This window comes from Haemaphysalis longicornis, unplaced genomic scaffold (assembly GCF_048455015.1).
Source record: "Haemaphysalis longicornis isolate Haplotype H1 unplaced genomic scaffold, Haemaphysalis longicornis Haplotype H1 scaffold_1, whole genome shotgun sequence".
Classification (NCBI taxonomy): Eukaryota; Metazoa; Arthropoda; class Arachnida; order Ixodida; family Ixodidae; genus Haemaphysalis; species Haemaphysalis longicornis.
This window is the reverse complement of record NW_027526203.1, coordinates 374,284,146-374,300,540: the sequence shown is the minus strand read 5'-3', so window position 1 is coordinate 374,300,540 and position 16,395 is coordinate 374,284,146. Positions and strand designations below refer to the sequence as shown.

General features: G+C 47.1%; 1 protein-coding gene across 1 annotated transcript in view; it reads right to left on the bottom strand.

Moving 5' to 3' along the window:
* Window positions 1–718: 718 nt before the first annotated feature.
* LOC144155112 (uncharacterized) overlaps window positions 719–16,395 on the bottom strand; it is a 56,046-nt gene continuing 40,369 nt past the window's right edge. The window contains exons 3-5 of the mRNA XM_077686365.1: window positions 9,257–9,421; window positions 3,625–3,720; window positions 719–974 (exon numbers count right to left, since the gene is read on the bottom strand). Coding sequence (XP_077542491.1) covers window positions 903–974; window positions 3,625–3,720; window positions 9,257–9,421 — 333 coding nt within the window. The 3' untranslated portion in view covers window positions 719–902. The remainder of the gene's footprint in view (window positions 975–3,624; window positions 3,721–9,256; window positions 9,422–16,395) is intronic.

The window sequence follows — 16,395 nt, the reverse complement described above, 5'->3', positions numbered from 1 at the left end:
TTCCTGAGCGCTGTGTGCGACGTGACTGCGGGTAGGATTTGCACGGATGCTGAGTCTCGAGAGCAGAGGCCACCAAGTCGTCGGCTCCTGGAATAAGGAACCGCATCCACTTCTACTATACCACCCAAAGTTCTTTACTACTATCTCTCGGCCACACATCACGCGCATAGTTGAGCTAAAATATTCTATGTATCCCAATTCCTCGTCAGCAAATTCTAGCTCGCTCAACGGGCTTAATATATTTTCTTGGTGAAAACAAACTACCTGCGCACATAGTGTGTTAAAACGTAATATTAACCCGCCGCGGTGGCTCAGTGGCTAACGCGTTGCGCTGCTGAGCACGAGGTTTCGGGTTCGATTCCTGGCCGCGGCAGCCGCTTTTCTGGCGGAGGCGAAAAGCAAAAACGCCCGTGTGTGCGAGATTTCGGCGCACGTTAAAGATCACCAGATGGTCAAAATTAATCCGGAGCCCTCCATTACGGTGCTCCTCATCGCCTGACCTGCGTCGGCGCGTTAAACCCCACAATCAATCATCAAACGTAATATTACCCGGCGAACAGCCTTTGACTTATCATTCCTGCGCGAAGATTCAGCGCTAATGAGCCAAAGATTTGATAGAAGTGTCAACTAAATATACTGCAGTTGTGCGTTGCTTCAGATATGCGGCACGCTCGTTTTTAATTGACCACCGGTGCAAATAAGCAGCTTATAGACTGACTGTGGTTTTGCCGAACAACAAGTTTAATTCACAACAATAGGTACATGTGCGTGCTTGGCGAATAAATCTGCAAAGATACAAATTTGATGGCAGTGGAATAGTTATACACCCATCACAACCGAGAGTTAATGTGGTTGACGTGCACACATCAACATGTTAGATTGCACTAAGCTTCCACGGAAGACTACAGCTTGGGTCCCTTGTAGATGAACGCCACGTGAACGATGTGACAGAGCGCCGTCACCAGCCCTATCGCCTGCAGAAAAGCAATAAAACAGAACAAGCCATTACTAGCCGTCTTTGATGCGCAAACAAAGGCACCAAAAACCAACTCATTAATACCAGTAACAAAGGCTGCACAAACCAGATACAACACCCGCCGCGGTAGCTCAGTGGTAAAGTGTTCAGTGGCAAGAAGTCACCGTAGGACGTATTCACCACAATGCTCCAGAATGACCCATCTAAGAGGTCTAGTGTGCAAATTTGACAATGACGCGGCCGAGCATTCATTTTTTGAAAAATGGCATCTGCGCAGGTGCATTGCGCAATGCAAAACGCCTTACACGCACTGCGCGTCATCGCTGCGCACATGCACTTTTTTTAGTCAAATCATGTGTCGGGCTTTGTCATTCGCTGACTTTGCTCACTTGGTCACTTCAATTATTCATTCTGGAGCGCTGTGGTGAAGACGACTTAGGGGGATTTCTTGGAGTGCACGGCGTGCTTTGTAGAGGAGCTGAGGCTTGGGCGAATGATATTTAAGTCTGATAATTAAGTCTTCTGACATGCATGATATTTAGCTTTGTTATCAAATATTTTTAAAAACTAAACATGATTTATGTGTTTTCAAACAGATGAATTGGAATGCGAGCTAAGGGACGTGGGCGGGCACACCTGTAAGTGCTGCGAAGCGCGACACACGGGGCGTTGTCACGCTGTCATTAAAGGTACTTTGAGCGCCCTCAGCTTAGTGCGATCTTCTATCTTATGCAGTTTTTGAGGAGTAGGTTCCTTAAAAGGAGAATGGCGGTTAATTCCTGCAACCCCATACGCTCCTTACCATGAGCCATGAATTTCATTCGGCTTGGGAAAAGTGACGCCAGTTAAAACCGATGGGAAAAATAACCACGGAGTTTTGTTACAAAATACTTTACATATATAAAACCTGGAAATAATCTTACACTCGCGGTAGACATCCAGGAATTGGGAACTCAAGTGACGACTCTTGCCTTTATTTTTTATTTTTTTTTACCCACATTACAGCGCAGTCAGCTCGGTTCGCCAGCAAATAGACTTTAGACTGCAATGGACACCGTTGTCGGCGAAGTACAGGCGAGCCTATAGCGGGCAGATGGCCTTCTGCGCTATCGTCTTCTTTGTGTGGGGCTTCCCATGAGTTAGGCTGTGTATCTTCGGTTGTGTATCGAACGCGGATAGGAGCGCGTGTATACTACAATTCCGAAACACGCGCAAGGTTATTCGCACCGACAGCGCCGCATATACGTCCGCTAGCACCTTTTGCTCCGAGTCGACAGAAGCAACAGAAGAAACGCCATAGAACGCTGTAATGAATACCATACCAAAGTGCGCCTTCTTTACGTGCACTTTTCTGGAGAGAACTGACGGGAAGCAACACTCAAAGGAACAAAGGGCCAAGAAAGCATAGGGTGGAGTTACACCCACATTAGGGATATATGAGGCGTTTTTTTGTTTTTTCGAAATGAGCCAGATCCAGAAACCGAAACAAACTCAGATAAAACAGCACTGACAAGAAAAACTCTGCAACTATCCCCTAAAAAATGGGTGGCAACAAAATAGGTGAAGTAACGCTCTGAAAACGTGTGCGCAGATTGTAGTTCGAATCGAAAATGAGTCAGATTTTGCGGTTTCACGGATCAAAATGAGCCAAGTCTACTTGCCCAAAGGGAGTTTGCTTTTGGCTTGACTGTTCAGACTGCTTCGGGGGTGTTTCCGGAAGTTTTTTTTTTTACTTTCCAAAGCTGGCTCATTATGAATTTAGGCGATAATTAGAAGATCGGCGAAAGATTTGTCCCCAGATGTCAACGACGAAGTGAACGGAAGAACCAGTGAACGAAATGAAACTGAGAGATGTGAAACAATGAATTCATCGCGTCTCTTCCGTCCCTACGGAGTAACTGTGGTTATATTTATTTTTCACTACCACTGTTACCATTACAGTACTTAACTAAATAGCCGCCACTTACAAGACCTGACAAATTCCCTCCCCCCCCCCCCCCTCATAGTACGAACCGCTCCATTAAGGTGAAGAAGAATATATAAGCAGCCTTCTTGTGAACCGTTTCGGAAATTGATGGAAGGCAAAGAAGAGCTTGCTTACTTTGTGACGGCCTTAAGGCGTGCGTAAGAAAATGAACCTAGTGAAGAATTTGAAAAGAGCTGCTCATGGTGCCAAGAGTACTCACCTGCTCTCCGTGTATAGTTCTGTTCTTGAAGCCCTTTTGCGTACATTTAATGCCTTTTCCGCCAAAACTCAATTGCACCATTCTTGAAATTCAAGTGAAATAAAGTTTTCATACGAATACCGCATCAACTTGAGTGTTTCAATTCAATATGAGCCAAATCCCCAATATTGCTGAAATTCACCGAGTGATTTTTAATTAATTTTGGCCATAAACGTCCCCTAGTTGACATGTAAAATATATAATGTAATAGCTTTGATGGCGTTGAATTTAGATCCGGTAACAAACTTCCGCTTGTTTCTCAAATTCGCGTTAGGTGGATCTGGCTCTTTTCGAAAAAAAAAAAACGCATCATATGTCTTCGTGACTAGTTACCTGGGAAAGCATGGTGCTACTAAACACTGTACTCCTGTAGCCACCCACCCCACCCCCTCCTTTGCTGTTTCACAGACTTCCCATACTTACTCCAGCGGCGATGGCGCCCGAGCTGGAGGCGACCACCAGGACTGCAATTCCACCGGCGGCGTACAGGGGCACCGCGAACACGTGGAACAGGAAATACTGAAACGTAAGGTGGTCGGATTACTCGTTACGCATTCAGAGAAGACAAGTTTGATGAATGACTAGGCCAAGTTGGGACGAACACTATCAGCCGTCCATTTGGTGGCTCGAGTCATAACTGGTAGAACATTGCAAAAACATCTCAAATTGAACCACAAAATTATGAACTACCGTGAAAACTGGACGCCATACTAGCGATAAAAAAAACTCAAACGTTTAAACCCGAAGTTTCATGCCCAGAAAGAACGCCGGACTCTTTAAGCAGGCGGTACAACGAACAACGAGGCATAACGTATACTTCATTTTTCTACAACGTAAGTGAAAAAAAAAAGGCCGCCATCGCGCCCTGCGAAAGTCTAGTGAAGCTGTTGTCAACCACCACAAATGCTAAAGCCTGACGCATGCACTCGACGCCATGGGCGAGAGCTGCTAGCTTTTGCCCAGCGATGCTGTTGCGCAAGACGATTTTGCTCCCTTCGTCGCTCATTGCATTCGCGCTGATCTTCGGGAGTCTTTACGTGGTCTACCCACGGCAGTCTTGGAATAAACTGAAATGAGTTGCTAACTGCACTTCACACGAGGGCCTCGAACGACGTCAACCCCCGTTTTCAAGAGCAGCGGCAAACCTAATCTTTACCAGGAACACGTGGGGGAGGGGGAAGTTCTCATTGTTCACAGGCGCCTTATCATCCATCATGCGGTTTCGATGCTTGTTTTGTGTGTTTTTTAACGAGTACTGAGCTCAGTGCTGCATGCCTGATGACAAATAAACATATGCCGTTTGCCTTCAATTGTTAGCCTGGGGTTTTTTTGCTTACAACAAGGACAGGGAATTTTCGGACCAACAAGATGAACAAGACCAGCCGAACTGCTGGCGCAGCCGAGGGCAGAGGGCTGCGGGTATGCGCCGGCCCGAGACTATGACTTTCAAGTCTAACGTCATCAACCGCTATCGGCACCTGACGTTCAATGGCACAATGAGTTAGACGTTGTTTGTTGCCTCGTTAGTCTCAGCATTGAGCCTGAATACGGGCATTTAACTCCCACATCACCAGGCTCAAAATAAAGTTTCTCAAAAACAAAGGCGTCTGACCAAGGGCGTCCTTGCGTCGGAGAGAAGGAGGAAAAGGACATAACAAGAAGGGTGATAATAAAAAGGTCGGAACATGGCCGGTTTACCGTTTTGTGTGTTTCGCGTCATCGTACACTCAGCAACACTAACCTCAGTGACATAACTCAGAGAGAAATAATGCTTACGCACTAGCCTCACAAGTTTATTTTTTTTTTGCTTGTGCTTAGCTTTTTCTTAGCTGGTGTTTAGCATTTTAATGCAAAATAGCAACGCTTTTGCAGGAGTTCCGCGACCCCCAATATCTCTATGAACCGCTCCTAGGGGCATGTTATGTGCTCTGTTCATGAGAACAGGCTGTTAATTCGTCTGTCCCTCCTATCCCTTGTTTCCTGGCGTGAGTTGGTCGAGCGGTTGGCTCCGTCAAATTACAAATATCCAGACCGTTCCGCTGAACCAGTGTCAAAATCCCTGTGCTCGGTGCGATTCGTGTTCCGCTACAATGATCTCGTGTTCCCCGTTCCCGCGCTTCTCTATAGCCAAACACTACGACTCGCAGAAGGGATTCTGTGTATGACCCTACAAATGTCTTTAAGAAACGTGCCGCTTTGTCAATCGATGTACGACGTAGAGAGAGAGAGAGAATAAACATGTTTAATTGCGAACTCAGTGGTGCAAGATGGTGAGAGCACCGGCCCTGTAGGGGGCGTCCTCTTATCCAGGATGCCCCGTTCCTTGCTGTCTGCTCGTACCCTCTCTGTCAGCCTGCGCTGGGTCGCGGACCGAGCTCGACAGCCGGTCCACTCAGTGTAGGTTTAGCCCGAAGCACCCGCCCCCCTTACCCGAGTCTCGCCCCACCAACCCCACTCTACCCTTTAACGAGAGATGGAGGATCTTGCTGACCAGCCCCGCCCTGGAGGATCAGCTACTACTGGTCACCAGGGGCCAGGCGGCGAGAGCATCATATGGATTCCCGTGAACAGGGAACCACCTCCGTCCAGTGGGGAGTTCGCAATGAACGACTCTTAAATAAAGTTTCTTCTCTCTCATACCCGTGGAACCGGGATTGGGTAGGAGGGATTGGGATTGTTGGCATTCCCATACCAGATGGTACAGGGTGCCGGGCTAAGGTCAAAAGTTGCAGGTGCTGTAATATTGGATGGGGTAAACACAGTGGAGGAGGGTTGGGGGTGGGTAGGAGTTGGTCTGTAGCCGGCGGATTGGCGTCGCTTCGGCTCGGGAAAGGTGGGAGTGGGGTGGCGGGATCCGTTGAAGGTGGAGTCTTAAGTGCGAGATGGTGTCCGTGTAACCATTCAAAGTGTGGAGGGTTTCTCCTGGTCTTTACTCGCTTCGGAGATGGACAGTAGGTGCGTGCTCGGGTAGCGGCATGTGTCGCCTCACTTCCGTCTAGGGCCTTGTGTCCAGGGGTCCAAACGAGATAGATGTTGGGAAGGAACTTGAGGCCGAGCTGGTAGTTAAGGCATGCGACTTGCGAGTTTGTGATGACTGTGACGTATTGGCTATTTGTTTTGGCCGCTAGGCCGATGACAATTTCCTCAGCGGCGTTTGTAGATGTGGTGCATATTGTGGCGGCTGTGTGTTATGTGCCCTGGTGGTTCACCACATTGACTGCGTGGGCTGGTTTTCTGGGCGTAGCGTGCCACGTCCGTGTAGCGCATCGTATGGTTCGCTGCGTGCTTGTTAGTGACCGCATCGACCAGTGATTTGCGGTGTGCTTTGTTGTTCTTGGGGGTGCATATTTCGCCTAATGCGGGATACACGAATGTGTTGGCGGGTGTGTAGGGGGACAAGTTGTGACTGGTCTTCCTAGGGCGTGGATATCCGAGGCATGTAAGGGTGTCTCGTACGACGGGTGTCAGCTTGAGGTCGGTGGTGTGGGAGTGACAATGAACTGCATGCAATTCTTCCAAGGTATTATGTACTCCTAGTTGGACCAACTTGCGCGTGAATGTTAAGAGTGGTAGACCCAGGGCGAGTTTGCAGGTTTCGCGGATGAATGTATTGTGTTTTCTTTTTCTGTGGATTTGAGAGCCAGGTTTGGTATGCCCCAGTTTAGGCGACTGATTAGTATTGCTTGAGTTATTCTGACCGTTCCTTCTCTTGAAGGCCGTAGCGGCGAGGAACGATGCGTCGCACGAGGTGCATCAGTTGTGCGAGAGTGAGTTGTGATGCAGGTAGGGTTTGAAAGCCGCTTCCGTTTTTTGAAATACCGAGGCCGAGTACGCGGAGGTGGGAGACTATGGGCACTGATTGGTTGTTGATTGCTAACTCCGTGTCGGGGATTGGTCTGTTCGTTGTTTGTAAATGCAGGCACAGAGCGTGAGAAAGACAGGTCTTTTCTGGGGGGCGCAATCTAGTCCGTGAGCTTGGAGGTATGTTTGGGTGGTGCGTATGGCTTCCTGAATTGCGTCTTGTTGGCGCCGGTGCAGCTGGTTAGGACCCACAAGGTGAGGTGGTCAGCGTAAATTGCATGGCGTAAATTTAGAATGGCTGCGAGGAGCGGCGGTAGATCTTTCATAGTTAGATTCAATAATAATGGTGAAACGACGGGTCCTTGTGGAGTTCCTTTGGGCGCCATTGGGAATGGGTCGGACTGGAGATGCCCGATGCCTATCGTTGCCGTGCGGTTGGTCAGAAAGGAGGCGATGAATAGGGATGTGTGCGTTCGCCACAGTTCGTAGAGGCAAGACCTTGCAAGATGGCGTGGTGTGTTATGTTACCGATGCCTATTTGATGTGCGCGGCTATTATTGATTTTTTGCTCTGGTTGCTCAGTGTATACAGAATTTCGTCTCTGATCAGAAATAGGATGTCCTGCACCTATAGGTGGGGGCGAAAGCCGCACATGGTATGTGGGAAGTACCCGTTCTCTTCGATTTGGGGTGAGAGTCCGTTGTGCACCATGTGCTCAAAGAGTTTGCCCACACCAGAAGTGGGAGAAGTGGGGCGGAGGTTTTTGTAGTGAGCGGTTTGTAGGGCTTGGAGATGACGGTGATATCGGCGCGCTTCCATTGTTGGCGGAGGGTTTTGTCTTCCAATTGGAGTTGAAAAATTTCGAAAGTTTCCCAACGGCAACGTAGTCAAGGTTCCGGGGGAGCTTGTTTGGTATGCGGTCTTTTGCTGGGGCTGTATTGCAGGTTAGTTGCTGAACGGCTGCTTCGATTTCCGCGATGGTAAAAGGTGCGTCCATGTCTGGGTTGGGTTTGCCCGTGACTGATGGAAGTAACGGATGAGTAGCAGAAGTCGGTGCTTCAACGCACGACGTAAAGTTAGAAAAAAAAGCCATAGTATCCCTTTCCTGCCCAACAAAAAGATTTTAGAAAAAAAGGCCACAAGTAAATAAGGTTTGTGTATTTACCACTTCCTAATCATGCTTCGACAAGTGGAAATAGAAAGCGCAGATTATTTCACACAGAAAACAAACACACACATATGTGTGGGCTGGGCTTCTATTCGTATGATCTGCGGGCAGTAAGAATACCTTAAAAATGGCACCAGGCGCAGAAAACCTGCATTTTTACGTTTTATTTACGAGTTTTACATTGTTTTCAGGAGTACTTATATTATACATGGGATTTTCGGAAAATAAATAATAGTGAAGTTTTAATTAATATAATTATTAATTATAATTAATATTTTTTCACAAGTAATTACGGAACTAGTTCAAGGTTAAGGCGCGAGAAAACATTACCAACGAGCCAGCACAAAACCGCGAATAAATGAGACACGAAGAAAGGAAGAAAAAATTTTTATCGCTAGCGCTGCAGTGCACGAGCTTGCCACCCTGTAGTGCCCAGCAAAATTTTCGTGACCACAAAAGCCCAGCCCACACATATGTGTGGGTGCATTTTTCAACCGTGATGACGGAACGAAGACGAAGGGAACGGGTGTATTTTTTAGCCAATCGGGTTTTTCCAAGTCCTGCAAGTCGTGTATTACACTTGTTATTCAGAAAATACGAGAATAGCAAGAGGAAATATCAGTTTTCATCTTGAAGGCGGCTAGCGTGATCGCGCTGGCTTGAGCGCCGTTTTTAATGTGCGATTTCTCGCCCCCTGGTGGCGAAATGAGTGAACTAACGAAACCAATGAAGTCTCGAAAGCGTTCGCAGCGGCTACCAAGGGCTGTGAAACTGAAACCGAAACAGGTGCCACTTAGTAAACGATTTGTTGACCCACACGTTTGTGTGGGCTGGGCCGTAAAGGGGTATAGCGAGCGAAAGACAAGACCTAAAGTGTAAGGATCACATTCTCGGCTTCAGAAAACGAAATGTCACTGCCATCTGTACTTCCTGTTCGCTGGTTTTGTTCGAAAAGTGTAAAAATGCCAAAGTTCGGCACTTCTCGCGCTCATTCACCTAAGCTTTCTCCAAAACTCCTACAGCGTCGAGTGTTCGCTTTCCTTCCACAGACACGTCCGTCTGTATTCGGCCATGGCCAAGACTTACGAAGAATGTGTTGGGCAGCAGCGTTCCCGATGCTGAGAGGCAGGCCGAGACCAGGATGTAGAAGGAGACGAGCCAGTAGGCGAAGGAGATGAGAAGCAGGAAGACGCCGCCTGAGTGACCTCCGCCGTAGTTGTAGCACAAGCTGAAGACGATGATGCCCAGCACCTGCGCAGTGAATACGTGCACCGAGTATACAGCGTGAGACAACGAGGCTCTGAAAAATTCACGTCCCCGTTCGCTGTGCAGTTCGCAGGTAGCGGCGGAAACTGGGAAACAAAGAGCAACCCTTTTGGTCGCGTATTATTGGTGGAAAGTCGCTCACCTACGGATACACCCTAACCAGGTGACAAGAAAACGTTCCTCTCATCACTTAGTGGTTGAAAAATGCGAAATTATTTAAGGCGAAAGCCTTCCTTGCCCTATAAGACGAAAAATCCGGCGTTGTGATGCCCACATAGTTCCAAAATTCTGCTTGCGCACGGAATTATAAGCAAAAGGGGATCGCTTGTCATTTCCGACTTGTAATAGTTCTCAGTTAGTTGGCCTATAATTAATGAAACTTGGAGGGACTTCATTCTAGCATACAAACATGGGGCTGTTCATTCCACGGTGGCTATTTGTTATTTGTACTGAAAACTGCTACTGATGCTTATCCAGGATAACTGCTCAGACGGAAACTCTCCCTGTTACGTAGTCGTTTCAGCATTCTAACATCAGGTAAATGGTTTGCGGCTAGTTCCGATAAAATAAGAATACAGCCGTCTTCTGGAACCACACTCCTCTCGTAATAGCCCATGAATTGACAGCAGACGGGAATTTCGAAATTCTTACAACTCCAAGGTGAACTAATTAATTATGACACGTATGACACATGATACAATCGTCTTAGTGTCCAACTACCCTACGGCTTTTTTTCCCCCACGATGTCTACATTAGGTCGAAAGCTACACAGCATTAGCGAGAAAGTTGGCTTTACCGCAAAACATATTCTGATGAAAGGCCAGAACACCAAGCAATCCCGAGCAGTCAGCCATATCCAACTTCGCTGTAAAAAAAGGCCATTTTAAAAACAGAAAAAGAAAGGAAAAGGCCGGCGTGCGCTCATCAGCGGTTCAAGTTCAGGCCTCTTTGTTGTTTATAACCAAACAACCCCTATCATCGTCGCGGCCGTCGTCTTTGTTAACGAAGTATTCGCGAAGAAGCCAAATGGGCAATCATGGTTGTCACCGTCGTTTTTTGTCAAAGATGGATATGTGCCACAAGATAAATTACATTGTGATGTTGCCAGAGGAGGAGTAAATGTTGGTTCATTGTTGATGATGCCTCTACGATGCGCCGATGTTGTTGCGTGTAGAAGAGCCTTCTTCATGATCTGCCGTAGTGCCTGATGGTGCGGCACTCTTGACACGACGGCGATAGTTGATGAGGGGTTTTAAAACTGTGTATTTACACAGAGTAGATATACAGAATATTTACAGATTGAAGTTCAGGTGAACAAAGTAAGAAATCAAGTGAGAGTCTTATCCAGCTAAAACTTAGCGTGCAGTGACAGGGAGAAGCTGGCTGTACCCGACATGGACTGAACTTACGGGTACCGCTGACGCTGGACATTACTGCAGTAGAAGTGACCGCCCTCAGTATTTCTGTATTCTTCCCGCAAGCTGTGCGGGGCTGGATAAATCTCCAACTGCGGAGGCAGCAGTGAAAATTGTCATTAAATTAGTTTTGAATGCTGCGTTACCCATCCGACCAAGTGTGTGCTTTTAGTGTTGCAGTTACATTTATTCACCACTAACACCTATAGAAATGATGCATATGATTTTCGTATACTTTCTTTGAACAAGCTATTTACGTTTGCATATAACACCGTTATTTACGCCACTCCTGCAATAATTCCAAGTAGAATTAACTGTGCTGAAAATAATACCTAAGGAGCGAAATTATAGTGCCACGGAACCTTACTTTCTTCTTTGATATACTCGAAGCATATGCCGCACGATGAACAACTAATTCCAAAAGAACTGAACTGTTAAAACTGAATACAAGAACACGGCAGCTGCCTAGAAGCTGTCCTCGAACAGCGCGCGCTTAGCTTGTTATCAGCAGCCGGCCCTTTCCCCACAGAAAATAAGTGAGCGGGGTTGTGAAAGAGCGGAGCGTATGAAAGAGTGCTGCCGTTCACGTGGGCGCCCCCTGTCTTAGACCATTCTGGAGCGTCTTCACGGTACTGCACTTAACTGACTTACTTCAGCGTCATTACTTATGTTTCGCATGCCATTACATGCTTCAGCGTCATTACCCAGAGTTCCTGTATATCGCGTAGCTAGCGCAAGAGTTGCGCGTCTGGTTGCCACATGCCGCGGGTTCCAGTTCGACAGGAAAGCCGCTTTCAGTGCTGCGCACAAGACCCCGTATTCAGTCAGTTCTGCTCAACTGAGCATCGGCGGTTGCGGAAGCGGCGGCAGCGGCAGCCGCTCAGCTGATAAGCAGCCGACTATTGTGCGCCATTTTTTGTCCGCACCGCTCCTCGCCACTCCTCCTCGCCGCTGACGCTGGCGCGGCGGCGCGGCGGCAGCTCCTATGATGATGATGACGATGATGATTGCTATTGGTTTCCCCTTTGTAGCGGGGTGATGACATGTCATCTTACCAAAAAGGACTAATATACCCTGTTTTACACTCTTGATTTAATACTAGCGCTGCTCAGGGCAGGCACAAAAAGCTTATTAGGCACAAAATACTTTTTTTTTTCCTGTTACAGGTGGTAACTATCCTAGACAATATTCCCCTCTCTGCTTTTCGTCCACCAGCATTCCAATCTTCTTTTCGTCCCCTCGACAGCCTTGAAGTTAACTTTCTCTGTGATACCCTTAAATCCTAGGGCTTCTGGAAGCCGAATATTCCCTTCATGTAGATTTGGATGGATATCCTCACATTCTAACACTATGTGCCGCATAGTTTCTGTTTCTTTTCCGCAGACCACGCATACCCCATCATTTTGTGAATACTTCCCCACAAAACTCTTAGTTCGCAGGCAACCTTCTCTAGCCTCAAAAAGCAAAGTACTGCCCTGGGAATTATCGTAGAAATTACTGATGTTCAATTTTTCAGCCCTGTACATCTCTAACGACGTTTTAGCTTCCATTTTTGCCCTCCATTTATTCGTTTCAATCTGCCTTGCCTATTTTTTGGTTACCTTGGCTGTTTCAGATTCTCCACTGTTCTTTCCGTGTTCCATCGTTAGCCTTCTAGTCTTCCTTAACCACTGCGTGTCCACGCTTTTCAAGTATAGGTACCTAAAAACCTTAGCTGCCCACCTTCTTTGATCCATTGCTTTCAACCTCATCTCAAAGCATATTTTACTCTGTGCTTCTCTAACTTCAAACGACGCCCAGCCCATATCTCCCTGAACTGCTTCGGTAGTTGTTTTTCCATGCGCGCCTAAGGCCAAACCTCGTACTGATCTCTGGTTTACTTCAAGGCCTGATAGAACGTTTGATTTTAAGCAGAGTACAGCATTCGCAAACGTGACACCCAGAACCATTACTCATTTCCACATTCCTCTTTGCTACTTCATATTTGTTATACCCCCACAGAGCTCTATGCTTCATTATAGCTGCGTTTCGCTTTCCCTTAACCTTCAGTTGCTCTTAAGTAGTTATCCCCTTCGTTTATCCACACTTCCAAATATTTATATTCCTTCACTCTAGGTAATTCGCCTTGCTGGATAGACACTACGTCGGTGGTAGCGTCATTGAAAACCATTATTCCTGATTTCTCTGCACTAAAATTTAACCCGAGGTCGGTGGCTTCCTGGCCGCTAATATTTATTAGCTGTTGCATATCGGTTTGGTTATCAGCTAAAAGAACAATGTCGCCTGCGTATAACATTCCCGGAATATGCTGTTGTTCCACTTCGCCTTGCAGCATATGGGTTAGGCTAAACCCTACTTGACTTTCTTCCAGTTTCTTTTCTAACCCTGCCATGTAAACCATGAACAGTATTGGGCTCAAAGGGCATCCCTGTTTCAGTCCCCAATGGATGTTGACCTGTTGGGCGCATTTCTGTCCTTCCCATGTAAGGTGCACTCTCTATTGTCTTTATAGATTGCCATAAGAAACTGTATTAACTCGTCATCCAATCCCTGGAGTTTCAGCATTCTCCACAGCCGTTCTCTGTTTACGTTGTCATATGCCCCTTTAATGTCCAAGAACGTAATCCATAATGGTCTATCCTGTGCTTTCGCAATTTCAATGCATTGCGTTATCACGAACAAATTGTCATCCAGTCGCCTGTCTTGTCTAAATCCATTCTGCAGTTCCACAAGTATTTCATTTTCTTCCATTCATGCTTGAATTTCTGATTTTATTGCCTGCATTACGAATCTATACACCACTGACGTTACTGTGAGTGGTCTGTATGAATCAATACTGGCTTTGTCTCCTCTGCCTTTATATATTAAATTCATCCTACTTTCTAGCCAGTCCTCTGGTATTTGTTTGGTTTCTATCACCTTATCTATTGCCCTCGTAAACGATTCCTTACTTTTAGGTTCAAGCAGGTTTATCAGTTACATTGATATTCCGTCTGGGCCCACTGCTGTCTGGGGGGAAACCTTTTGCTCTGCTTTTTTTCCAATCAAGGTTGCTCAAACTTATTTCCCTTTCCGCAGTGTGGCGCTGATGTTATCGGTGCAGGCTTCCCTACCACTATTGCCCTAAACTTCTCACTAATCACTCGATGAATATGCGCCAACGCGTGCTCTCCTTCTAAATGTTTCCCCTCCTTATCAATCAGGAATTTCTGATGGATATCGTTTTTTGAGCTTAGTAATTTTACATGGTTCCAAAACTTCTTGGATGCGCTTTTGTCCTTCTTCCGTATTTCTGCCATCCATTGTTCCCTTTTCTGCTTGATCTTTGCTTGCACCATTTTCTGCACTTCTAGTTTTTTTTTTCCCACGGTAGATATCCCATTTCTCCTTCACTACCGCCGGTTCCATACCAGTTCTTTTTGCTTCTCTATGTTCTCTGGACGCCTTTCTTCGCTGGTCAATAGCCTCTTTTATTTCCTTATTCCACGACCTTCTCGGCTTTCTCTTCTCTTTCCATCGGTTTCGTTGCTTTGCTTCATTCATCTTACCCTTTATGAAAGCAATAATTTCGTCGTAATCCCAATGTTTGTCTGGGTATTTATTGATTTCATCTTCCAATCTATCAGCGATGATCTTTAACTGCTCATTGTTCAAATTAGTTCCTCCTATTGTACCTATTTCTATATTTGTCCGGGTTGCGCCTCCAAAGTGCAAGCTAAGCCGCTTGTGGTCGCTTCCTAAGCTGTCTGTTCCATTTTCATCTATCCTCATTTCCCGCAGCCTTTCGTATACCGTCTCGGATAAAGTGTAGTCTATGCTGGACTGTCTGTTACCGCTTTCCCACGTTATTTGTCCGTCACACTTGCTTTCCGTGTTTACAATTACAAGCCGGTTTTCCTGACATAGATCTATCACTAGAGAACCTTTGTGGTCTGTGTATCCATCAAAACCTTCTATATGGGCATTCATATCTCCAACTATGATTATTTCGGCCGAACCTTTGAACTCGTCGATATCTCTTCTCAAACAGTTTACCATTCCCTCATTTTCCTCCCTAGCACTACTTCCGGTCCACAGATACACTACTCCTAACCATGTATTTTTCCCCTCTATGGTGCCTCTAACCCATAGATGCTCTTTACAGCTTTCATGCACTCTCTGCAAGTCGGTCCCTTGTTTAATGAGCATGCCAACACCTCCCCCTTTCTTCATTCCTGTGGTCCTGTTGCAACCCTCCCAGACATAATTGGCTATGACAGGTGAGGCTTCTAGGTCTCGGAGGTGAGTCTCGGCTAAAGCGTACACGTCTATTCCTTCCCGTTCAAGTTGCTTTTGAATTTCCACCCACTTATCAGGCTTTCTACCTCCCTGCATATTTGCGTAGCTGATTAAATATTTATTGCATTTGTTTTTCCCTTTCCGCTTACGGGGTCCATTTTTATCTTTCACAAAATGTTTTGCTCCATTGGTTCCACTTAGATCATTTCTGTCAACGTTCTCAGTTACGTCTGTAGGTTCTCCGTTTAGATCTAGGCCTGGCTGCCTCCCAGCGTTGAGTGTGCATGTGTCCCTTGCTTCCCCTTTGTCTCCTAGTTTGCCTTCCTTAGCTGCGCGGGGCCCCCTAAAAAAGCTACCGCTCTCCCACCTAAGCGCCACCCCACCTCGTTTGCTAGCCTGGAGCTGAAGTGAATCCCGTCCCACTGAAAAGCTTGCCTATGTCCAATGCTGCCCACTGCCCTGTTCACGTCTATCACTTCAAGCCCAAGTTCCCTGCTGCGCCTCACGATCTCGCTGTTAGGAGCGAGTACTGCCCGTTCGGTGTGCACGCCCTGCTTCATCACCTCCGGCTTCATCACCTCCGGCACCTCCTACATGCGAGACGGGTGGCTTTCCCGCACGACGTGGAACTCAAGATGGCGGATGGACGCGCAACTCTGCTCCCCTAGGGAAGCTATATACAGGAACGCTAGTCATTACCTATATGCAGCGCCTCCATGCGGGCGCTTGCTCAATTATGACGCTACTACGACCCTAGCTGGTCGTACACCACGATTCTAGACCTAAAGAGAAGCATTCTGCGCATTCTAAGCTCGAACCTTGCGAAACTGCCTGTGTTGCCGTTCTTCCCCCCGCCTGTCCCTTGGTAGCTGCTGGCAAAATTTATTCGTGCATCGAAGTGATCGCTCCTTTGTAACATGGTCTGACATATATTTTTAACACCGGAGCTGTTGTTGCTGGCCGTAATGTGTGCGGTGTGCGGCGTCATCGAAAAGAAAACTCCCACCTCCCCTCGCGGGAACCCCTGTGTAGATGCGACGCATAGGCGGAGCGGCGAAGGGACCGCGTTTTATAGCGCGCGTAACGTTGAGGGGACTGCGTAAGCCGGTCCCAGTCGATGACGACGTTGGCGTACTTGTAAAGCGGCGTGGACTCTAGGTGTTTGAGCCAAGCGTGGATGTTGCTTCGCCGGAGAACGGCACACCGGTTATATGCGCAGCGCGCCCGAAGGAGAGGAAACCGCGGAAGAGAGAGTACTGCACATGC